The sequence below is a fragment of the Malaclemys terrapin genome, chromosome 8 (assembly GCF_027887155.1).
Source record: "Malaclemys terrapin pileata isolate rMalTer1 chromosome 8, rMalTer1.hap1, whole genome shotgun sequence".
NCBI lineage: Eukaryota > Metazoa > Chordata > Testudines > Emydidae > Malaclemys > Malaclemys terrapin.
The window spans coordinates 105,419,252-105,444,809 of NC_071512.1; the positions used below are offsets into that span (position 1 = coordinate 105,419,252).

General features: G+C 47.6%; 1 protein-coding gene across 2 annotated transcripts; it reads right to left on the reverse strand.

Moving 5' to 3' along the window:
• Positions 1 to 592: 592 nt before the first annotated feature.
• RAD54L (RAD54 like) lies at positions 593 to 24,946 on the reverse strand. 2 transcript variants are annotated; one of them, XM_054036397.1, is made up of 18 exons: positions 24,888 to 24,946; positions 24,695 to 24,781; positions 22,904 to 23,023; positions 22,271 to 22,331; positions 20,271 to 20,406; positions 17,269 to 17,338; positions 15,026 to 15,314; positions 13,655 to 13,779; positions 12,053 to 12,203; positions 10,085 to 10,211; positions 8,432 to 8,506; positions 7,745 to 7,875; positions 5,494 to 5,604; positions 4,955 to 5,078; positions 4,461 to 4,539; positions 4,176 to 4,355; positions 3,377 to 3,540; positions 593 to 1,692 (listed from the first exon to the last, which is right to left on the reverse strand). In XM_054036397.1, exons 1-18 carry the CDS (start codon positions 24,888 to 24,890, stop codon positions 1,491 to 1,493), a joined length of 2,235 nt encoding a protein of 744 aa, XP_053892372.1. In that variant the 5' UTR covers positions 24,891 to 24,946; the 3' UTR covers positions 593 to 1,490. The 2 variants fall into 2 exon arrangements, with proteins under 2 accessions (XP_053892372.1, XP_053892371.1); XM_054036396.1 differs by having other exon boundaries at positions 5,494 to 5,664.
• Between the last annotated feature and the right edge of the window lie 612 nt (positions 24,947 to 25,558).

The window sequence follows — 25,558 nt, forward strand, 5'->3', positions numbered from 1 at the left end:
AACTAGTGTACAGTACTAAGAAATCAGAGGCTCTTACACCCCTCGCCCCCAAGCAAGGTAGAATTGATCATGCCACTTTCATAGTGCAAATGGGTTAGGGAAACCAACTCAGCAACAGTGAGGTGATATACGAAAGGGATAAAGAAGGGGGAGGGAGGAGTATCTTACCTGATTCTTGCCCACTGAACAGGACACATTTAAAACATTCTTGTTCACCTTACAGACTCTGAGGACTTTATGCTGCAGTTGAATGGTTATTAATGTCTGCTGGAATCTTGCAGTTACTGAGCATTTGAGGAGCAGCTCTGGGTCAATCTTTCATTTTGTGCTTGGAACACAAACTACCCTGCACACACACACCCTCTCACACTGGTGACTAGAAAATAAAAAGCTAAACCAAGCCAAGGCACTGGCCCATCTTATTTGTGGCAAATAGAGTTCCCCCTTGCAAGAGACGCTTCAGTACAACAAAAAACTTTTGCTTGCAACCATTTTACCCTTGGAGAGAAGTCCTGTCTTAGGCCCTGCTTTCCTTAACTTGTATTTATTTAATACCTACACTTATTTTATAAAAATGTTTTAAACAGAACAGTTTGCTTGTCCTTCAGCAACTTTATTTTATAAAATATAGTTGAGTAGAAATTTTGGTACATTAGGGACTATTCTTTTACTGCATTGTCGAAAGATGATCTTGCTAAAAATGATACAACACAAATTAGTTGTTCTGCCAAGATTTTCAAAGTGAAGAGTGATTTTAATAGGGCCTGACTGATGCACTTTCTGAAAATCAGGCCCTTTGTAGGTGTCTCAGATTGGGCCATCCAGAAGCACAAGTCATTTAGACCAAGATTTTCAAAAATGGCTTAAGTTGGATTGATCTGGAGATGAATGATTATATTTCCCAGAGCTGTCTACTAAAGGTCAACCCTGCCAGCCGATGCCAGATTTCATCAGTGCCTGTGCATTCAGTATCTAGCCTGTAAATTGTGGCTCCGAGAAAAAAATCTTGAGTGGGTGGTAGTTGCACATGGAAAACCAGATCTGCAGCCAGGAATTAACCTACACCTGAAGATGGAGCTAGCTTGTTTGTAATGGGACTTAGGTAAATAAAAAGACGATACAAATTGCGAACTGGATCTTGCATGTGCTCTCACAAATGCAGAACTGGTTATGTCCTGATGCTATTACAATAGATCCTAGGTTAGACTGAAGCACATCACTACACAAACCAAACGGCTGTTTCTCCAGTACATATTATAGACACAAGAGTGGCACGGATAATATCTTGTGCTTACTGCTGTCCCAAGCACAGTTTAACAATTTTCAAGACCTACCAATTTCTTGGTGGAAGAAAACAACGTCCTGCTGTTCTGGATCCAGATAACAGCACCGGCTGCATTGTTATCAGACCTCTGCTTTGAAAGTGATTGAAGTGGGCTCGCTGACTTCCATAGGAGCCTTCCCTCATCCCCACCATCAGAGACGCATTGTCAGGGAATCCCTCGCTGCTCCTCATGGGAATGGTGATGGAACGTGAAGGTGACAGCAGCATCCCACGTGGCCTTCAGCACAGAGTCCTGAAGCCCACGCTTGTCAGCACAGTGGTTCCACTGGGAGAGGTCAGAGGTGCAGTCAGAACCTTCAGGAGGCGGCTTTACCTGGTGGCCATTCACACAGCGGCGACACTTAATCCTATAACACAAAGATGTTCTACAAGTGAGGACCAGGGCACGTTCTACACCTGTTGGGCTAGGTACAGAATCCTAGCGTTTCAGATTTGAGCGAAAGCGTGTACGATTAATGGAGATTGCATAAACAAAGAATGCACTTCATCAACATTGGGGTTAGCCTGCTCCCATTCGTCTAACAATTGGTGCAACAAAAAGCCCGTGTCTAATCTGTGCGCACGCGTACTAGAACAGCGTGTGCAAATAACCGGAGACGTGTAACTGGTCATTTAGAATTTTTGGTTACTGTGATTCCATTTGGAAAATCTGGGTTTTTATTTCCAAAGCACCCTAGGCTCCACACGTGAATGTTTATACATACAATGAAAGCGTTATAACAAAATCCATCCAAATTCAAAGTCGGGCAAATCGTGGGAAAAGAGGTGAATTACATGGAGCCAGCAGTGGCTCCAAAGGGAGTTGAGAAAGTGCTTCATTTAGAAGGTGAACAATATTCTCTTTACTCAGAGCAGTAAGACCTCAAACCTAATGACCCGTAAAATCCTAGTTCAGAAACAGAGCATGTGTGTAGACTTGAATTACAAGTCAATTTAGAAAAGCCTCCTTTTCCCTTCCAGGACCTAAATACTTTGGTAATTCCCTTGCATCACCTAAGGACATCACTATCTCTCTCAGCCCAGCACAGCCGTTTTAAGTGGTTATGGTGCAGTGGGTTTTAAATAAGGAATCCTGAACTCAGGACTCGGCAGGACACAGGAAGGATCTAATTTTCATACATTTACACAGGGTTAATTGTCAGTTTGCATATAAAGCATCACTACTTATGGCAATGAACATCTACCAGCCTCCCAAGGGAAGTGGTGGAGCCCCACTGTGCATTTAAAACCAGACAAGCCATTCGTTAAATGCACAGTGGGGAACAATCTTGCAGTGCTGGGGGGGGGGGGGAGAGGAGGAGCAGATGATCCAATAGGGATTGTCCATCGTTGGACTTTCTGTGCTTGAAAAGCTTTGGGAAATTAAAAATAACTTTCCCTTCCCCGCGATATCTTACAGCCTCTTGCCCTCCCGAGGAGGTAAGTGGATGCATCAGCAGGGGTGGTTTGAGTACTTGTCTGATAATAGAAACTTCCATAATAAAATGAGAGGGTGAGTAGGAAGTGTCAGTTTCCTTATGAATAATGAAGTGTTGGAAATAGAAGTCCACCCTAGACATTCACCTCTTCTACCTCCCCATCAACAGAGAGGAAGATAGTCACATGCTTAGGGCACTAGCCTAGGATGTGAGTGCCCCAGGTTTAATTCCCTGCTCTGACACAGATTTCCCATGGGACCTTCAGTTAGTCATTTAGCTTCTTTGTGCCTCAGTTTCCCCACTGTACAGCGAAGATAATAGCCCGGCCCTGCCTCACAGGGGTGTTGTGAGGATAAATCCATTAAAGATCATGAAGTGCTTTGAAATCTACTAATGAGCCACTCTGTGTAATATAATTATCTTCCTGCTGCACCAGCAACTTCTGAATCAGCAGATCAATAACTTCACGAGTCCGAATGATTCACAAAGTGGTTCTCAGCCAACCAGAGCGCTTGTGTCTCCACCTACAGCCTCTGTGTCAATCACAAAGTCAGCCACTGTTTATGCCATGGTCACTGGCTACCCTAACCCCTCACTGTGTTTCTAAACGTACTTGTCATGGGTATCACTGGCTGTGGTCTCATTCAATGTGAACAGCTCCTTCAGCTCCCCTAGCGAGAAGTGCCTCTCCACATCCTGCTCCTCATCCACCACGCAGCTGCTGAGTGCCTTCTTGTGGGTCTGACGCTGGAAAATCTTCTCCTCGATTGTCCCTGTCTACGAGAGAGAACGGCCAATGGGATTAAGCCTTTATCTGTCTAAAAAGTACCATAGGGTCTTTTCTGGCCATAAGTGGTCAGAGCCTCAATTCCCCCTTCTTCCCGAAGGTAACTCCTCCAGCTGCCCAGAGCCACAGAATCCAAGGGACGCATCATCACCACTACAAGGCACGTAGGAATTCCAACACCCTTTCAACGGGAGGGAGGGGGGCTCGTTCATAACCACCAATGGGAGCACCTCTGCAGGAGCAGCTGTAGGGTTCTGCAACAATTATGGGAACATGGTGCCCTGCCGACAGCCACGTCTCTACCCCGCCACAACAGATTAATGTCCTATTTCTAAAGCTTCAGTCACTTCTATTTCCCCATAAGCCAGCCACCATTAAAGAGCCAGGGCCCAAAAGCAATCCCATTGAAATCAGTGGCTACGCTCTCATTGGCTGCACTGGCAGACGATTTGAAGCCTGATGGCATCGAGTGCAATCCACACCACATGGCCACGGACACTAAAGGGTTCTAAGCCACAGCGTCTCTTTCCAGTTGCAAGGTCAATTATTCTGCAGTATAATCAACTGCAGACTGGGCTATACCCCACGTCCCGACACGGTTAAAAGGAGGTAACTCCGGACTCACTGAGAGCAACCTGTAGATGTAGCAGGTCTTCTTCTGGCCGTCTCGCCACACGCGAGCCATGGCTTGTTCGTCATTGGCCGGATTCCAATCCGGGTCGAACATGATGAGTCTGTTTGCCCCAATCAAGTTCAAGCCGCAGCCACCTGCTTTGCTGCTCAACATGAAGACAAACTCAGGGCTCTGTGGGGCAAGACGTACTTAGATTAAATCCCTGCCAGCTGTCACATGATCACACCTGCTACACCTGGCAGGACCAATGATGTGGGTCTGGGAAGCTCTACTTACCGAGAGGCTGTTAAACCGCTCTACGATCTTTGCTCTCTTTTTAATGGACATGGTGCCATCCAGTCGGACATATAAATACCTGGCACAAGACAACACAATGGTTAATGGGATCAGATCATCATAGCCTTTTAATAGCCCTGGTTTTACAATGATAAAACCCAAGATGAACAGAAACAGTTCTGCAAATGGCCTTGTGTTTGAGTGCCAGGCTGTAGGCCCCTATAGAAATGGACAGAGCTGTTCTGCTGACTCACCCTGGAAGCCAGACCAGATGGGTCACATTAGTTCCATTTCCAGGGCCTCCCTTTGAGGCTAGAATTCAGAACAGGAGGTCCTGCAGGGAGAAACCTCGAGAACAGCCACCTCAAGCTAAGGTTTATATTGCAAGTATAAAGAACAAGGAGTCTGGTGGCACCTTAAAGACTAACAGATTTATTTGGGCATAAGCTTTCATGGGTAAAAAACCTCACTTATCAGTTAAATCAACGACAAACCTCCTAGTCCTGCAGAGCTTCTCAAAGAGGTCCAGTGTTTGGGTGTAATTGGAGACCAGGACTACCTTGTCGTTGCTAGTGCTTCTAGTCACAGCCAGGATGTAGTCCAACACCAGCATCTTTCCTGGAAGGAAGAAAAGTTAACGTGTTAAAAACCCCATTGCCAATATGTAGGGAGGCAGCACAGTCCAGTGGACAGGGCATTGGACTATGAGTCAGGAGACCTGGGCTCTATTCCTAGCTTTGCCTGTGTGTGACCTTGGGCAAGCTACTTAATCGCTCCGTGCCTCGGTTTCCCTATCTGAATAATGGGGATAATATTTACCGACCTCTCTAAAATGCTTTGAGCTCTACAAATGACATGAGTATTAACAGGGTTGGAGAGGACACATGCAGAGATGTACACGAGATCAGCTTCTTCCTAAGAGGTCACCCCAAAGTATCCCTGGTCATTACATAAGATTCCACATGCTCCCTGTCGCAGGGGGCCACCCTCTCTCAAGCAGTCAATTCACATAGCGGAGTTGCAGTGTGGTTACCTGACAGCTGGGGCTCCAGGGACTTGGGACTGTAGCCAGCAGGGAACAATTCCAGTGCTCCTGCAAACCCCTCCTCCTCCTCCACACACTTCTCGTAGATCAGGGCAGGGTCTGAAGAACAAACCAAACCTGGAAACCACTGTGGCTTTGTGAAGTTTGCAGGGCTCCCCCCTGAGGAGGGAAGCAGGACTGCAATGACACCAAGACGACTGCGTCCTCGCCATCATACTGACTGTATAATTACATATAAGTGCAGCGTAAGCGTCACCCACCCTGGCCTGTCTGGCTGGCTCCCAGATCTGCTGCTGCTGCAACTTCCTCCTTCCCCAATCTTACCTCATATCCTACTGCCAGGATCACTCTTTCAAACACCCAGCAGCCAGGGCGTTGCATGCTGACCGTGCTCCCCAGGCTGGGGGAGTGACGACAACCCCAAGGCACAAGGAAGGAGAGTTTGGCATTGCTAAATGACCACCTCTCAGATCAGCTGGGGAGCAGCACTGATGGGCTCTGTAAGGAGCACACGCATTCCAATCTGGCCAGAAGGATGGAGGTTACAGCTGGGGGACATCAGGGGAAAACCCAAGAGCTCTAATGGAATCACGTATCACGTGCTGGGAAAAATAACCAGCTTAAAGCATTGTCTGGGGGTGGGCCTCATGAAAACCCACAGCAGATAGCTCCATTTACAAAGGACTTTCTGTTGCACCTAGCAGCAGTAGTAATGCATGGTTCTCTTGCCAGACCCTTGTATTACACTAACTGGTCACCATAACAGGTTGGTAAAATAACTATACGGCACCGATATTGCTTCGGTCAGAGAATTTGGAGATATCTCATATGGAGTCCATTACCCTTGAAGGCCAGAAGAGTCTCCAGATGCAGGAAGTTCAAGATACTGATCAAATACTACAACGGCTCTTAGCCAAGAGGCTGCGGAGCAGCAGGACGCTGGTCTCCGTGCATTACGTCTTTCTCTAGAAGTCCAATCCAGTTATGGGAACAAAAATCACCTGCATGTCTCGGAGCAGCTTGCTGTCTCCATAAAAGCAAGCTGACAACCTCCTGGGTCTTCTCCACCCCAGGGAAAGGGTCAAGTGTGTGAAAGTGCAGCACCAGGGAAGGAAGAAGCTGCCTCCAGAGGGCGCCACAGAAGAGCATGGCAATGGTGATCAGGGCTCTAACCTTGCATCCACTGGAGTTTGCGCACGGATTTCAATGGAAGCAGGACTGGGCTCTAAATCACCCTGGTTGGCTTCCCCTCTTCCTCTGCATCAAGTTCAAGTTCCTCATCCTCACTTCAATGGCATCACAACTCTTCCCTGTCTACCGTTGTGTCCTTGTCTCACCCAGCACCCCCTCTCACCTCTGCTCCACCTAGCTGGCTCTGGCTTCCTTCTCCCACCTGTAGTTTTGCTCCTCTCCAGTATGCCACCCCTTCTGCTGAGAACTATCTCCCATTCGCTAGCCATCAAATCCTCTCCTCCCTGTCCCAACTCAGCACCTACTTCTGCAGGATCTCCTCCGACAGTGTCTGAGTACCTGGGGCTGATGTGCCTGCTGCGTAGGGCTGGGCGGGAAACGGTTTTTCTGTCTTGCAAATATTCTTGAGAGTTTAAAAATTCTTCCCACCCAAAAGGGGGAAGAAAAATCAAAATCTCAAAATTCTTTTGAGAACCAAAGAAGGTTTCGGTTCAACTCCATCGAAATGTTTCCTTTTGATTTTGACCTTTTCTAGTAACCTTTTTTCATTAATCAAAGTTTCAAAAGAAAAAGTCGTTTTGAACCAGAAAAACAGAATATTTGGTTTAGACAATTTCAAAAAAATTTTCCCCAAAACATTCCGGGTCAGGAGAGTCATCAGAACCGACCCTGCTTCACAAACAGTTTCTGCTTCAACAAATTGGCATTTTTCAATGACAAAATGTTTAGTCAAAAAATTCCCCACCACCTTACTGCTGGCTGTATTTGAGCAAAATGAGGTTGCCCTGTAGTGGCTGGACCTTAGCACGCCTAGCCACAGGAAATCTCCTTTGGGTCAAGTGACAGCGGCCTGTGTGAGTCAGGAGGCTCCAGGGTCTAGTTCCAGCTCTCCAGATGTTAGGGTGATTTATACAGGGAGTGTATCACACAGAGTCATTACATTACATGCTCTTTGGAGCAGAGCACTGGGCTTAAGTGTTTCGTGAAGCTCTGCATTCAATGCTCTGTAGATAATGCAGTAATAGCATTAAACCAACCCCTCACTTACGGTTACAGAGCTTCTTCAGGGACGTGATGGAGGAGAGAGACGACACGCTGATCTTCCCCTCCTTCAGCTCTTCGGCCGGCTTCGCTTGCTTCAGGAAGTGTTTGTACAGCTCAGTCTGCAAAGGTGTCAGCCTGCAACAGAACAAGGGGCTTAGCACAGTGCAGCAGCGTTATACAGCTGGGGGCAGATCCGCCAGCTGATCTCAATCTTCCTCCTCCATCTCTGCTATAATTTTTTGGGCCACAGAAACACACCCCTAACTGGGAAGAGCCTTAGTTCTACACAGATTCCATCATGAGACACCACTAAAATCCAAGCCCCTAAAGTCAAGACTATTTGTTGTGAGTTTAACCCAGGGGTAGGCAACCTATGGCATGCGTGCCGAAGGCGGCACGCGAGCTGATTTTCAGTGGCACGCACACTGCCACCAGTCCGGGGGGCTCTGCATTTTAATTTAATTTTAAATGAAGCTTCTTAAACATTTTGAAACCTTATTTACTTTACATCCAACAATAGTTTAGTTATGAAAAGGGACCTTCTAAAAAGGTTAAAATGTATGACTGGCACGTGAAATCTTAGAGTGAATAAATGAAGACTCGACGCCCCACTTCTGAAAGGTGCCGCCCCTGCGCTAGCCTTTACTTTTGTTCTCTTTTCTGTCCTTGACTTGGGCAGATTGTCCCGTACCTGCAGCAAACCACCTGCTCGATTTTCACAGGTAGGTATTTGGACAGGATATCTGAAGTTCTCCTGATCAAACATCTGCAATGACGGAAACAGGGATTAGAAACACAGAGGACATGAAAATCAAAAAGCCAGTGGTGAACTGCAATATTGTCCCTGACTAATATGACTGTACAAGTTCCATAGAATCGAGGCCCGAAGTGCCTGAGAAAATGTCTCACCCCTATGTTGGCAGGTGTGATCAGCCAGGATGGGTGTATTCTTGGTTCCTACATGCAGGCATGAGGCAGGTGTTTCTAGGCTGAGGGTTCTCTGCTGTGGAAGTGCTACACAGTGTATTTCTACCAGTCTCTCTCATGTGCTGCCTTGACTACAGGCACCACTGATTTCAATTGACCAACCTTTGACCTTCTCTGTGTGCCTGGCTTTTGTATGATTCCAGGATGAAAGAGTTACTGAAACCTGGGCGTGCGCACTGAATGGGGGATAGTCGGGAACTCCCCAAGCAGGAGAGACTGAACAGGCCAGAGCAGCAGCTTCAAATCCGCTTCTCCATGAACAAAAGCAGCGGCCCAGCAGGATCAGAAGGAGTACGTTCTACCCCTCCCGGCCACATGTTTCACTGAGCCTTTTACTGCCAGGCTGTGTCAAGGTCATGGCCAATTTTGCAGAGCGGCCGTACGGTGTGAAATTAAATTTACCGTGAATATAAACTGCTCTAGGGCATTTGCAGTGGTTGCAAAAGCTTATATAGAACCAAGACTCCAGCAACATTGTGAATGCAAAGGAGACTCTAGTGAGGGCTCTTGTGGTCAGTCAGTTACCTGTCAAACATTTCGTTAGCGTGGTTACTTACGATTCGTAATCAGAAAAGTAACTGTGTAAAAAAATGAAACCATCTTACAGTGTGACCTAGTGGACAGAACACTGACTGGGACTTAGGAGTCCTGAGTTCTATTCCTAGCGCTGCTACTGGCCTGCTGGGTGACCGGGGACAAGACAGTTTCCTTCTCCGTGCCTCAGTTTCCCCATCAGTAAAATGGGGATAATGATATTGACCTCCTTTGTAAAACGCGTTGAGATCAGCTGACAAAACATGCTAGATAAGAGCTAAATATTAATAATACTCAACAGATTTGCTCCTAGTGCCACCACTTCTTAGCTAACTGGCACGAATATGGTTTATTCTTGTTATCCCCACAGAGCCAACACAGCTATGGGAGAGTGAGCTGGGTTCTATTCTGCCTTATGTATCATCATGAAAGTTGACAGCTGTCTTCGTTGTCGAATCTTTATCATAAAGGTTGACGCAACAAGCAGAAGGAAAACAGTGGGATGCTAAGACACCAGATGGAGTTTGAAACATGGGACAACTAGAAAAATCTTCATTTGACTCGTAATCTGAATACACGTGATGAACTGGGGATTAGTGGGAGCCGTGAGTGTCATTCTGACAGTCCCTTTGCAGAGTATAACTACGCATTAAGTATATTCCTTATGTCTTAGTGTTAACAGGGCTTTATTGACTCATCAGCTAGTCAATGTGCAAAACTCACAACAGAACTTGTTCTGACACCAGACTGTAATCTTCAAAAATGGCTGTATGTGGGAGAGGGTTTATGCTTAGCTTTCCGGGGAGAGGATGTTAGAACTCACCTGTTCACAATGCTGATCAGCTCTTTAAGTCGCTCCTCCCCTTTATGCCTCTCCACTTCACTTGCATCTGCATCCCTGCCTTTTAGGATTGGGATTTCAAAATGCTTTTTAAACTCCTGCGCTGTCCCTGTCCAAAACAGAGGGGAAAGGACAAATGTTACAACAGCATCTCATCTGCAGGCATGTAGGCCTTTGATAGAAAAGTGGATTTACCCTCCACCCCTGGCACTGCCACAGGGTATGGGCCCTGGATGGAAACACTTAAACACTAGCTTGTCGCATCAGAAATGATTCAGGCAATGCAGGTGAATGTGAGCAACAGAATAACACTTAACGTTTATACAGCATTTTCATCCCCAAAGGACTTTACAAGTATAATTAACCGTAACCCCCAGAAGCTATTAGCTTCCCAATCTATAATATGGTGCTGAGGCACAAATAGGTTCCATGAGTTGCTGAAGACATGGGACAATCGATCACGTTGCCTCCCTGTACTAAGTCCCCAAGCCAAATCAAAACTCATGGAGAAAAAGAGGAGGAAATAAAAACATCTTCTATCCCCATCCTCATCCCATCCTCCCTCTGATGAAATTCTGGGGGCAGAATCAGACACAGCCCACATATTACTCTTGGACTGGGGAGAGAGTTCTGTGTGCGAGGAAGGGCTGGATTTAATGCCACGCCGTTACGGTTCACCACAAAAAGACCAGGGCCTTCAGAGGAACAACGAAACATAAAAGACTGATTTATGGATTGCTGTATTTATTCTTGCCCTTGAACAGAATGTGGCCCTTCTGGGACAAGCCTTCGCCCTCCCCGCCAGACAGCATCAGAGCCAATCTGAACCTGTTGATGCAGCGGAGAACATAAAGCACCAACAGATTACCAAGGGCAATGGACACAAGATGGAGCCCAGAGACGGAATATTTTAATCTGCATTAGATCTGCCAGCAAGGAGGAAATAGAAACAAATCAAACCATGCCTCTGTTCAAACACATTTCTCCTTTCCCCTGTAAATGGGGTGACGAGGTGAACCCCAGATTCACAAGCTTCCTCATCTTTGGAGGAAACAGTCCCAAATCAAAACCCTGGATGTGACCATCACTGGATGAAGAAATCAAAAGGAAGGGTGGTCTTGTGGTTAAGGCAGTAGGCTGGGACTCCAGATCAGTGTTCAGTTCCCAGCTCGGACACACAATCCCCGTGTGACCCAGGGGCAAGTCCCTTCATCTCTCTGTGCCTCAGTTTCCCATCTGTGAAATGGGCATAATTAATCCTTCCTTTGTCTGCCTACTCTATTTAGCTTGTAAGTTCTTTGGGGGTGAGGACTGTTTCTTACTATGAATGTGTACAGCACCTAGCACACTGGGGCCCAATCTGGTTGGTGACTAGACACTACTGGAATATACGTGCTATAAACGAGGATAATGCTCAGATTTGCATTTGAACTTTGCAATTCAGGCCCATCACGAAGACCGGTGCTGCTGACTTCTCCAGCACTGGTGGCTGGGGGAGGTCCTGCCAGCTAGGCCACCTGCCTCTTGATTCGCAGTTTAATCATGAGAAAAGAAGACTGAGGGGGGTCTTGATAACAGTCTTCAAACATGTTAAGAACTATTATAATGAGGACGATGATGATCACTTGTTCTCCATGTTCACTGAAGGCAGGACAAGAAGTAATGGGCTTAATTTGCAGCAAGGGAGATTTAGGTGAGATATTAGGAAAAACGTTCTAACTTGAAGGGTAATTAAGCTCTGGAACAGGCTTCCAAGGAAAGTTGTGGAATCTCCCTCTTCGAAGGTTTTTAAGAGCGGGGTGGATAAACACCTTCCAAGGATGGTCTAGGTTAACTTGGTCCTACCTCAGCGCAGAGGCCTGGACTTGATGATCTCTCCAGGTCCCTTCAAGCCCTACATTTTTATGGTTCTAGACGCTGCACAGGGGTTAACAACTTCACGCTCCTTACCTAGGATGCCCGAGTTAACGAAGTGCACCAAGCTGAAGTATTCGAGCAGGTCATTCTGAATGGGGGTCCCTGAGATGAGAACTCGCCGTGGGGTGTTTAAGCCGTCCAGAGCCTGGTATGTTTGGTTTTCAGAGTTCTTCAGTCTATGGCCCTAAAAAGAAAAAAAGCAAACAGGAAATCCCATGGCACTTAATGAGAGGAAACAGGTCTGAGAGATCTCTGTCAACACTGATTTATTTGAACTGTAAGGACACGATTGTCTTTGTTCTGGGTATATACAGGACCTGGCACTGTGAGACCCTGCTCTATGAGTAGTGCTACTCCTAGGTGCTCCCCTAATAATTATTATTATATGGCCCAAATTAAGAAAACATTTTGTTTCTTAAAATGGGGACAACATCCCCTAGCTCCCAGCGATAGCCGGGATGGGTCATATATCGCTATTTGTAAATTGCAGCAAGATCCTTGGATGAAAGTTGCTACTCATGGGCAAAACATTAAGGTGCCCAGATACCACGGGGAGGGGCCCAGTATAAATACAGAGAAAGAAAAGAATGTGCTCCATTTTCAGGATCATCTCAGTCTGCATTATAGCGGATACAGAATCAAGCCACTGAGTGTCACTAGCATTCAATGAAACTCCTCTAGGGGAGGCAGAGGAAGTATTAAGTGCGTGGGCAGAGTGCTGTACAGCTCTTCATTGGTCTGGGGCTGGGCACGGCTTGCTTTCCCTTTAGGGAAACGAAGCTCTAGCACAAATGTGAACCTGGATACCGATACGCAGCATCGGAGAACAAAAAGGGGAAAAGGTCTGAATGGAACTACATTTTACTCATGTGACGGCAGCTCCCGAAAATCCAGCCCCGGCAGAGTAGAATCCAGCGCCGGAAGAGTACGAACTCGTTAGCCTAAGCAAGGATCACTCACCTTGCCCGTTCACACGTTCTCCCCCTGTATCGCCAGCCCACCCCCAGGAGTGCCAGGAGACCACTCAGGGGCTCCCCTTCAGGCATGCATTCGCACTTACAGCTCCACAGATAGGGCTCCTCCTGCTAGCCCAGCGCTCAGGAAAGTGATTCTTTCTCACGCACAAGAGTCCAATGCTCCTGTAGGTCCTGATCCAACTTCCATGGATGTCAATGGACACTGGAGCAGGCCCTTTGTTCCCTAAACTGTACTGTGTTGTCCTCAGCATAGTCAACACTTGACCTTCTACTGTTGGGGGGACACAGATCCAGCCTGACAACACACGCCATGTATACAACATATGGGAGGCAGCGTGATCTAGTGGTCAGAGCAAAGGATTGGGGGTCATGAGACCTGACTTGCAGCATGAGCCCGGGCAAGTCATTTAGCCAATCTGTAACTCAGCTTCCCCATCTGTGAAATGAGGGCAGTGCTACTGACCGCCATTCGTGCAGCACCCGGGGAGCTCTGGCTGAAAGGGGCTGGATATTATCACACATTCCATTTGTGGGCTAGCCACCAAGAGCACTTCCAACACAGGGATGCAAATGCTGCCAGGCCTTTCTGATGATTTCTCCATATGAAAGCAGAAAAAACAGCACAGGACTAGGGAAACACCAGCGGCCTTCTCTGTACCTCGTCACATATGACCAGCCCGACGCTCCCCTTCTGGAGAACTTCGGCGTGAAGGCGGAACGTCTCGTAGGAGATGATCAGGATGGGGGAAGGCACTCGCAGGCCACGCTGGTTCATAAAGCCGGCTACGGGAAGGAAGAGGAAGACGTGAGCGGCACAGAGAAGGGAAAAATATTTGACAGCCAGGCAGAAGATAGCAACTGAGCCTCATTCCTCGCCCTCTGAAGTCCAGGGGAGTCTTTCCATTTATTCCAACTGCTTTTGAGCAGGTCTTAAACCAGGGGCAGGCAAACTTTTTGGCCTGAGGGCCACATCTTGGTATGAAAATTGTATGGCGGGCCATGAATGCTCACGAAATTTGGGTTGGGGTGCAGGAGTTGGTGAGGGCTCTGGCTGGGGTGCGGGCTCTGGGGTGGGGCCAGAAATGAGGAGTTCAGGGTGTGGGAGGGGGCTCCAGGCTGGGGACAGAGGGTTGGGGCATATGGGAAGGGGTTGGGGTGCAGGTTCTGGGCGGCGCTTACCTGGAAGCAGCAGCATGTCCCCCCTCCAGCACCTATGTGGAGGTGTGGCCAGGCGGCTCTGCGCGCTGCCCCATACACAGGCACCGCCCCTGCAGCTGCCATTAGCCGCAGTTCCCAGCCAATGGGAGCTGCAGGGGTGGTGCTTGGGGCGGGGGCAGTGTACGGAGCCCCATGGCTGCCCCTAAGCGTAGGAGCCGGAGCGGGGACATGCTGCTGGGAGCCTCGGCTTATGCATGCAGAGCGGCCTCCAACCCCGCTGCCTGGCTGGAGCATGGGAGCAGGGCAAGCTCCAAACCCCACTCCCCAGCAGGAGCTCGAGGACCAGTTTAAACCGGCTGTAGCTTGCCCACCCCTGCCCTAAACAAACCCATCTGAGACACTTCCCCTTTAGCATTCTGAGACACTTCTCTCCATTGTCTCCCTTCCCTACTGGCCTTCTGCTTCCTCCCCTCACATCTTCCTCCTTTTCTGCTAACCTCCCCGTCCCGTCCCTTCCCTTTACCTCCCACTCAATGCCCTTTGGTCCCTCCCTCAGCCTCCCATCCCCTGCCCTTTCCTGTGCTGGCTGCTCTCCAGCAGAGGAAGGCTCAGAAACTGCCCTAACCATACACACCCATGTGAATCCCATTGGGGGTTCACACAGGAGATCATCCATTGAATGAACACAGAAGTGTAGGGGCCTGAGCCAAAGACCACTGAAGTCAATGAAAAGATCCCCAGTGAATTCAGTAGGCTTTGGCTCTGGCCCTAGATCTTTACATCAGCTGTTGAAGTGTCTTTTCCTTCTGCTAGAAGACACCCCTCCAGACCGAGGGGCAGACAAGCCACCTGCGTGCAGTTGCCTCCATACCTAGTTTACGGTCTATCTCGTCTTTGGAGCCTCCATCGATGGCCAGCGGCTGAATCCTTCCTCCGAGCCATTTGCCGACTTCATTGTACCAGTTTTTAACCAGGCTGGAAGGAGAGACCACCATTGCCTTGTCGATTTCAGGCTTGCCGTCGGGGCTCTGACGCAGCAGCGTCCACATCAGAGTGATGCACTGGAGGGTCTTGCCCAGACCCATCTCGTCAGCCATTATGCAGCCGTGGCTCCCAGGGATCCTCCGGTTCGTGACACATTCCCAAAGAAACTTCACCCCCTGCATGAAAAGCGGTGCTTGTTGATTAGAATGGACTTGTGGATGCAGAACGAAAGCCGTGTGCAGTAACGCAGGCTTCCTGCATTGTGGGACTGAGCTTATCATACACAGTATCTCAGACTTACACAGCACATCTCAAAGGGACTCGAAGCGCTATACTAACTATATAGAGGAATCCCCAGAGATGCTGCTGAAATGCAGCTACCTCTGGGGCGGAACCAGCAATACAACTGGTTAACAACGCATAGCGATGCTACACACCAGTTTGAGACAGGAAGTGAAGAAGTGTCCAACTGAAATTACAAGAGAGATATTAAAGCAGGAAGAATCTGACTGCTCAGACTAGCACCTACATACTGCACTGACAGGTAAATGAGGAACACCTAAGATGGCAATGGTATGCAGCTGTAGACAAGCAAAACTGACCGGTCCAGTATCGACTCAGAAAGGAAAACACAAGCTACTGAGCTGCCTAAACCAAGCCCAGCAGGTCTCCCATCTGGGCACAAAGCTAACTTGACCCTGCTTAGCTTGGAAGGTCATGAGAGCTCACAGGTTGCACCCAGACAGCCTCTGGTTATAAGTCTACCGCTGACAATGTCCTGTATCCATTATGATCCTCAACAGCTTATTAGGCACCTAGCCTGTTGTGTGGCGGTTTTTTGTTTTATTTTAACACATGAGCCTTGGGTTTTGCTGTTTCTGGTATTTAGGACTGGAGATGTTTTTCACCGAAAGGCATACATGCAGCTACACTGTCTGACCCAGGATCCAAATATATTACTGACAGGTGACATTTAGGAACAGAGATTTCGGAGCAAAGCTTTTCAGATAATTTATGGTTAGAGAGTCAAACAAGTTAACATGCAATGATAAAAGGTCTTGAGATGTGGTTCTATCCTGAACAATGACTGTTGCACTGGGCACAGGGGGATTTGTAAGCCAAGGTGGGCTCTTCCTGACTAGCACGCCACACTATTAACACAAACCCTACCGAGGTGTGTTGCAGGTGAACACCTCTGTATAAATACTGTATAAATAGGCCCCAAGCCTCAAGGAGCTCTGTGTAGTGCTCTACGCTGAGTTCCTTGCAGGATCTGTCTGTTCCTTAAAGTTCTACTGATGATGCACAAGCCAGTGCAGAATCCATCTCATTTGGCTCTGTGGGGCTAGACCGAAGTCATGAAAACATCGGTCACTAAAGTGAGCAGATCGGACACCAGGAGCAGATCTGTGGAGCGAGATGGTGTCATTTTTAGACAGTAACTTTTCTGATGTAACAGATAATTTGGGGGACTATTACCATCAGGAAGCAGGTAGAGTCACAGATTTTTAAGGCCAGAAGTATGATCGTCTAGTCTGACCTCCTGCATAACACAGGCCAGAGATTCAACCAAGTGATTCCTGCATCAAGCCCGTAACTCGTGGTTGAGCGAGAACGTATCTTGACTTAAAGACAGATAGATACTGTGTAAGTCTACTGTAAACACATACGCATCAGATGTGTGTATAGCAGGCCAGAATACCAGATAATATTAATTATTACTTGGAAATTACAATCATAAATTGATCTCCTATAGTGATTTTTGGCTAAGGTCTAGAGTAGTATCAGTTTAACATCCAACTGACCCTGAACTTCTCTGAATGTTTCTTACAGGGCCCCAACACCACAATATCTCAGCACTTTTATATGGGGAATGGAATGTGCCACAGCAGAGGAACGATCTCTGTGGTGTAATAGGTCTTTGGCATATTTAAGGATGATCTTAAATCCATTCAGCTGCAGTTACCATTACTGTAGTTAGAAACAGATCTTCCTAGTGAAGGTAGCGGTGTGGCTTTGTACATCCTCCCTCCACCCATTTGCCCAGAATTCTCTGAAGTTTAAGCACTTGAGGTGGAGATTAAGGAACTCCTGATGGACAAGTTCAAAGTAGTTTCCCACAAAACTCACTTCTCTCTGATGAGGCCGTAAAACCCGACTGAGAACGGGGTCCACCACAACATGGATTGGCACTTTGTCCCTGCAGGAGGCAAACAAGAAAGGAGACAGAGAAGAATGAATGCACTGATCCAGGCTTTTTTTTTTTGCTCGCCACTGTTCTGAGGACTCCTGGTAAGTGGCACGAGGAAGGAAACTGCCAGCAATCCTATCTGCTCTGCAAAAATCAACCACGTTAGGACTTGGTACATGGTTGCCCTGACAGTTAAATACCACAGTTCCATTTTGCAGTGTAGGTGGAACCATGTTGTAACTGTGTCCCTGAATGCAAAGCTGGAACACAATTCAGATACAGAGCCCGCACCCACCACATTACAGGAATGGGTGGTGACCATGTCACGGGGCAGCCACATTATGACTAGATGCTGTGACTTGAGTATCTTTGTAACACAGATAGTTAGTGCTAATCTGAAATATCCTGCAACTCCTAGATACTCCTAGATACCCTAGGTACTTATTACCATAGGATCTGAGCACCTCACAATCTTTAATGTAGTTATCCTCACAACACTCCTGTGAGACAGGTAATGCTGTTATTCCCATTGTACAGAGGGGGAATAAGTGACTTGTCCAAGATCACAAATGCAGTCTGTGGCAGAGCAGGGACTTGAATCCAGGTCTCCCCAGTGTTAGGCTAGTGCTCTAACCATTGGACCATCCTACCTCTCTGACATACTGTTATTGGAAGTGAAGCAATGGTTAACAAAGATAGCCTCGCCCCTGCAATGGGAGCATCAGTGACCACTATAGGTAAGATTGCTTGACGGTTCCCATTCTAATGCCCAGTTTTCAGTTCCTCATTTTGGTTGTGTCATAACTATAAAGGGAAGGGTAATAGCTGTCCTGTGTACAGTACTATAAATCCCTCCTGGCCAGAGACTCCAAAATCCTTTTCCCTGTAAAGGGTTAAGAAGCTCAGGTAACCTGGCTGGCATCTGACCTAAAGGACCAATAAGGGGACAAGATACTTTCAAATCTTGGGGGGGGAAGGCTTTTGTTTGTGTTCTTTGTTTGGGAGTGTGTTCGTTCTCGGGGACTGAGAGGGACCAGACATCAATCCAGGTTCTCCACATCTTTCTAAGCAAGTCTCTCCTATTTCAAACTTGTAAGTAAATAGCCAGGCAAGGCGTGTTAGTTTTCCTTTGTTTTCTCAACTTGTAAATGTACCTTTTACTAGAGTGTTTCTCTTTGTTTGCTGTACTTTGAACCTGAGACTAGAGGGGAGTCCTCTGAGCTCTTTAAGTTTGATTACCCTGTAAGGTTGATTTCCATACTGATTTTACAGAGATGATTTTTACCTTTTTCTTTAATTAAAAACCTTCTTTTTAAGAACCTGATTGATTTTTTCCTTGTTTTAGATCCAAAGGGGTTTTGGATCTTGATTCACCAGGAGTTGGTGGGAGGAAGGAGGGGAATGGTTAATTTCCCCTTGTTTTAAATCCAAGGGGTTGGATTTGTTTTCACCAGGGATTTGGTGAAGGTTTTTTCAAGGTTTCCCAGGGAGGGAATCCATTGAAAATGGTGGCAGCCGAACCAGAGCTAAGCTGGTAATTAAGCTTAGAAGTTTTTATGCAGGCCCCTACATTTGTACCCTAAAGTTCAAAGTGGGGATCTCAGTCCTGACATGGTGAATAGCGGTGGGATCATTTTAAACCCAAAAGCCAGTGATTTTTTTTTTTCCTTCTAGCTGCTTGGAAAGCCGAGCTGGAAGTAGATAGATGCATATCTTATCTCTCCTTGCCTGAAGGCAGAGGTGTTAAGTTTTTTTTACAGGTCCTTTGTTAAGAGAAGGGTTCAATTAGCAAATGACTGGTAAAAGGTATTTACAAGCTGAATTGTTTGTTTTTTTTTTTCTTTTTACATCCTCGGGAGTAGCTAGTTAGAAAGTTACTGTTAACTCTGCAGCAGCCAGAGCTGAGAGCTTCCCAGTTTGTCAACTGCAAAGGGGGTTACCCAGCACAAGAAAACAGGAAAATGACTACCAAAGAAGTAGCTAACAAAATAGAACTGGCCAAACTAGAAGCAGAAGAAAATGAAAGAAAACATCAGAGACTGCTTCAATTAACAAAACTCGAGACAGAGCAGAGAGAAAGAGAAGAAAAAGCCAAAGAGGAGGCCCACAAGAGAGAGATGGAGCTGAAAGAAAAAGAGATGGAGGAGAGAGAAAAAGAAAGGAAGCATGAACTGGAAGTAGCAAAGGCTAAGCAGGATGCACCAGCCAATGCTAACAACCCCCCTCCAGGTACCACTTCCCATCCCAGAAGATTCCCCACCTACAAGGCAGGCGATGATACTGAGGCCTTCTTAGAAAATTTTGAAAGGGCCTGCCTTGGATACAGCATCGCTACAGACCAGTACATGGTAGAGCTGAGGCCACAGCTCAGTGGACCCTTAGCAGAGGTGGCGGCTGAAATGCCTAAAGAACACAAACAAAAGCCTTCCCCCCCCAAGATTTGAAAGTATCTTGTCCCCTTATTGGTCCTTTAGGTCAGATGCCAGCCAGGTTACCTGAGCTTCTTAACCCTTTACAGGGAAAAGGATTTTGGAGTCTCTGGCCAGGAGGGATTTATAGTACTGTACACAGGACAGCTATTACCCTTCCCTTTATAGTTATGACAGGTTGGCTTGTACCTTAATGTTGACATATCCTGACAGAGCACTGAAATGTTCAACTGACAGGGAATAAAGCCCTCTTAGGAATGGACTGAATTGTACAAAGGGCCTTGGGCTTACCCATGAGTCAACCCTGTGGGTAGAACACCACAAATGATTTAAGATGGATATGCGCCTTCCTTTGGTTACTATTGCTACAAGCTAGAGACATTCCAGAGCCACAAGGCTCGAAACCAAATTTAACTCCAAAGTTCTGATCCAAATTTGGTTCAGAGCCTTTTGGGAATAGAAGACTAGCCAATGAGGCTGGAGCTACAATACCTGCTTTGTGGGTAACTCACTTGTCTATTTTCAGCTGGTCGTGTGCACTCAGCGGCGGGGGCTCATAAAGAACCAGAGCCCCTTCTTCAAAAGGGTCATGGAGAGCGCTCCTTACCCCTGTCCGTTTGATGCCCAGGGCCCTCAAGCCCAGCGACCCTGAAAACAATCACAGGCAGGACTCAAAGGATTGCCAGTTGCTTCCTCCCAGAAAAAACTGAGCCGTGCAAAATTCAGATACAATCCACTGCCCTGAAGGAGGAGGCTCCACATGCTGTTTACAGTGTGAGTGTGCTGCCGGCAGAATACAGATTCAAGAAGAAGCCAATGCTGCATGCACCAGCAGCTTAGATGTGCTCTACGAGCCAGCTGACGGATGGCTCTCTATGGGTGCGTTGAGAGGGAGGGCAGGGAGCCCTGTCCCCCACTGCACTCACACAGAGGCAGCAATAATCTGTGTGCAAAGTGTGGGGGAGCACTGGTGGGGCAGGTACACAGTCACAACCCAACCCCCTCTGCACACTGGGTAACACTGATTGAGCTGGCTATGGGGGTGCTGACTACATTCTCCTGCCAGTCCTGTAGATGCATTACATCTAATACAGGCACTTCCACAGCAGTTGAGTGCTGAAGATGTCCCTAGGCTCTTCAAGGCCGTAATTTAGCCTTGTATAATGACAAACAGGGCCAAAGGCTGTATGTTCCAGGAGTACAGTAAATATACAACTAGGCATCTCACAAACCACTGGCCCAAATCCTCCTCTCAGATACCAATTCAGAGCTCAGTGGGAGTTGCATGCATTTATCCCAGGGCAGGATGTGACCATTAGCAGCTACCTTTACAGCACTACATTTAACAGTGGGCTGCCATATCTTGTAATGATATCACATAATCTACTGTACTGTCACCCTCCTCTGCCGTGCGGTAGCAGATGTTGTGGCCTTGCAGGTGAGCTTCCCTTTAAGAATAGAAATTAGTGACTTGGAACCTGGGCATTTTCGTAGTGTAATTTATTTATACAGATACACCAGTGATTGAACAGAAGTGGGCATAAACAGCACACGGGGAAACCTCTCCCTCAGAAATCTTTGCCCAAACATCAATGCCTGGTTCCCAGGAAGCAATTCTGCTCCAAGGATTGACTCTAGTTAGGGAGATTAAAATGAAGCATAATCTCCTGCTGCTTGCAACACCTTCCCCAAAAGAGCATTGAGCACAAAACAACAATCCAGCTTCTCTTAAAAGACTGCACAATGCTCACCTGCAAAGAAAAGATGACTCTGTGTAACAGTGCCATCTAGTGATTCCCACCATAAATATATGCTGTGCAGGCATGCACTACGCCCTCTACAAATAAGGCTTAATTCCAACATGCTTTGAAACCTGCTTTTTCAGCTGCTCAGCATTGTACCAAATAAATTCCTTTTGGGTTGATAATTACCATTCTTGGTCTCAGTCCAAATGTGGGTTTTTTATTAAATAATGTTTGAGTGAAACTGGTTGACCAGTTATTGAATCAAGGGGGGAAAAAATGGTCCCATTTGTTTCAGTCAGAAATTTGTGCTCCAAATATTTAAGAACAGCTGAAGCTATCATACACAGCTTATTAAAAAGATCACCTTGAGACTTAATGTATCAAGTCAAGTATAAAGAAAACTGGTGCAAGTTTCTTGGTTTCACATACATTGTTCCTCCAGTTAGTGATATTGGGGATATTATTTAGACTGTAAACTCTTTGGGCCAGAAACCTGTCTCACAGTTTTGTTCAGTAACATGGCATACAAGCCTATGGTACTTTGTAAAATATGTAACCGTCGTAATACAGAATCCATTAAATGTAGGATTATCCAAACCAAATACTAATAAGAAATAAGACTGCTTCACTAATGGGGCTATATTTTTCTGTTCAAACTAACAAACACATACAAAAGGAGGAAAATATCACTGTCTGACAAATCAAAATGCCAACTTTTTCATGGGAGGCAGATTTGATACAGATCTGTTAAACCCCCTTCATTTTACCTTGATAATTTGGAATGGGTACTTTGAAGGGTTTTGACAAAATGCTGCGGATAAATGCCTCCTAGGAATGGAGAAAGAAAAATATACATTTTATCAGAGATGGCTACATAACAGACAAAGAAGCCATTCGCTAAGGCCCCAATCCTACAAAGTGCTGAGCGCTCCCAATTCCCACTGATGTTTCAATCCAAGATAAATTATTTTAAAGTCATATTTAATATGTTTTCTCTTTGGACTCTCCAAAACATGAAACTGACTAATACCACTTCATCTGATTAAACATCTTAGTATCATACGTTTCTTGCTTAAATACGTTACTACTACTTGACTGCATCCCGGAATATTTCCATAGGTAAGTTGTGTGAACTTCATTATGAATAAAGTGCCTGGCCTAGTGGGACCCTGAATTCAGGTGAGGCCTCTAGGTGCTACTTTAACATAAATAACGGTGCAAGCCCTCATTACGTGGAATTCCCATTGACTCAATGCAAGTTTTCATAAATGCAACGTGTACAGATCATGCCCAAGGTGTATAACCTAATAGAAGTGTGTGAGCCCTTCTGATTACAGATGTACAGTGCACAACTACTCATTGGCATGTGCTAATAATATGCCCTCGAGTGATCCACTTACATGTTTGCTGCTATCAAGGCAGTGAGGTCGATTGGTCAACTGGGCCAAGGGTTTCCGGAAAGGTGACACGTAACATTCCCAGCTCTGGCTCTCACTGCCAGGTTTCCGCTTCTTCGGAGTCTAAGAAAGAAAATCAGGACAGGCTGCGGATGATTCGGAGAGACCAACACAGGATAAATGTATCATCGTCATTCTCTGTAAGCATCTAACCACCCAGACAATGAAGCCAGCCAGCTGAGTACATTTGAAAACAGAACATCATTACTCACTGCCATCGTAAGGGCACTGCCAAGGTCGATGGGCCCAAAATTTTACCTACTGAGAATTGCAAGTGTTTAAAACACTCCTCTAATTCTGAATATATCCATCAGCCCCTCCCAAACTAGTGGTGTCACGTTGCTAAGCCATGCAGTATTTGGGTGCACTTAGCAGAAATATGGGTCAGCAAAAATGCATTTGTTTTGTTTTCAGTTAGCAAACTTCCTTCATGAAAAAAGTTAGCACCCCATGCTGGCTAGCACACGGATTATAGTGTTTTTAGCATCCCCATTGGCTCCTGATGAGAGTTCTTATTGGGGAAGCGAAAGGGGTGCAAATTTCAACTGAATGTTTTTTTTTCTCTTAATTAATTGGCCTCTCAGAGTTGGTAAGACAACTCCCACCTGTTTATGCTCTCTGTATGTGTGTATATATATCTCCTCATTATATGTTCCATTCTATATGCATCCGAAGAAGTGGGCTGTAGTCCACGAAAGCTTATGCTCTAATAAATTTGTTAGTCTCTAAGGTGCCACAAGTACTCCTGTTCTTCTTTTTGCGGATACAGACTAACACGGCTGTTACTCTGAAACTGAATGTTAGACACTCAGGAAAGTGACAAGACAAATACATACATACATAGAGGGGTCAATGATTTATAATGATCCCATTCAAACCATCTCTCCCTCCAGAGAGGGTATCTTTCTAAACAATATGCTCTGTAGCTCAAACAGAAGTTATGGGTTTGATGCAGAAATCATGGGGTGAGGTTCTCTGACCTATGGTATACAGGGGGTCAGATTAGATGATCGCAATGACCCCTTCTGACTTTAAAATCTATGAATCTTTATTTCTGGTAATTTAGCCTCCCCCAGCACATCCAGTGGTTCTCCTGGAGGGCGAGGGTTTGTTTCTATCCGAGAAGAGAGACCAACTCTACTGAGATACACATACTTTGACTTTTAAAATATGGTCCACACCCAAACATCCCCAAACTCTAGTGAAGTCTGGGATCTAAACTTTGGACCGGACCCTAGAGAGCCACTGAATTCCATGGGACTTTATAACTGCTTTCTTAAAATGATGACCAGGTGCCAATGGCTAAATGCCCAGGGTCAGTGTGTTTGGGGTCTCCCTGGTTGTCTAGAGAAACACCTGCCTAAACAACTGGGACTTGTACCTTGGTCTAACAGTGGAGCGCCTTAGGCTCAGCCCGATTTCCAATGGACGTGAATTCCATAATCCCAGCCCTCCAGAGTGGGAATGCCCTGCCCTGCCCATCACGCATTGGGACCTGTGCTCTGTCAGCCAAAGTGTCACCGCTGAGCGTCCCGAGAGGTGGTGGCTACTGAGAAAACTGGGCCTGCTCATGGGAGAGGGCAGACAGGCCGGTCCTATGCACTTCTCAGCCCAGCCAAAGGAGGGTGCTACCCTGACAGCCCAGCCCAGGAGCAGGATGGGCAGCAGCACTGGAAACAGATCTCCACCCAGCCAGACGACAGAGGGGAAGGGGGGTCTGGGTGCGGAGCTCACCGCCTCGGGGTGCCAGTCCTCATCATCCTCTGAGCCATCGCCCCCCGGCTTCCTCTTGGCCAGCTGGCTGGGGGCCAGGCTTCTCCTCTGCAGGAAGGAAGGAGAGAGAGATGGCGATGAAGGAGTGCGGCAACCCCATGGGAGTGGGGGGGGGGTTGCCAGTGATTGCATGGGGGTGCTGCCCCCCCCTTACCATCGTAGGGGGCTACAGCACCATCCAGCCCCACGCAGGGTGCAGCTCGAGGGGAGGGGGCGCTCAGGCCAGGGGAGGGAGTCGGCCAGCTGGGGGCTGGAGGCTGTAGGGGGGAGGGGAGCACCCCGGGAGTCTGTATGGGGGAGGGGTCTGGCGGGAGGGCTGTGGGGGGGGCAGGCAGGTGTATGGGGGGGGTCACCCCTGGTTCGGGGGTTCGCGCGCCGGGGGGCTGGCGGGGGGAGGGGCTGTATGGGGGGGTCACCCCTGGTTTGCGCGCCGGGGGGGGGGGGCTGGCGAGGGGAGGGGCTGTATGGGGGGTCACCCCTGGTTCGCGCGCCGGGGGGGGGCTGGCGAGGGGAGGGGCTGTAGGGGGGGGTCACCCCTGGTTCGCGCGCCGGGGGGGGAGGGGGCTGGCTGGGTCGGGTCCGGCCCGTCCCCGGCTGCTCTCGGCGGGGCGGGGGGAGGGGCGGGGCCCTGGTTCCCGGGCTCCTCGCTCTATCCCGAGCGGCCCCGCTCGCCGCCAGGCACGGCCAATCGAGCGCCGATACCTGCCCGGCTTCGCCCCATCGATCCGCTCCGGGCTCCTGCACAGCCTGACAGGGCGGCGGGGGCGGGGGAGGGTGAACAGACAGACAGAGGGGAGGGGGACGGACAGGTGGAGAGAGGGGGAT

Excerpts from the sequence above, each read along its gene's own strand:
- RAD54L (XM_054036396.1), bottom strand. Across the intron at positions 23,024-24,694 it reads AGGACTGGCACCCCGAGGCG|ACTCCGAAGAAGCGGAAACC; the intron begins GTGAGCTCCGCA and ends TTTCTTTCTTAG. Across the intron at positions 22,332-22,903 it reads GCCTTGATAGCAGCAAACAT|GAGGCATTTATCCGCAGCAT; the intron begins GTAAGTGGATCA and ends CTCCATTCCTAG.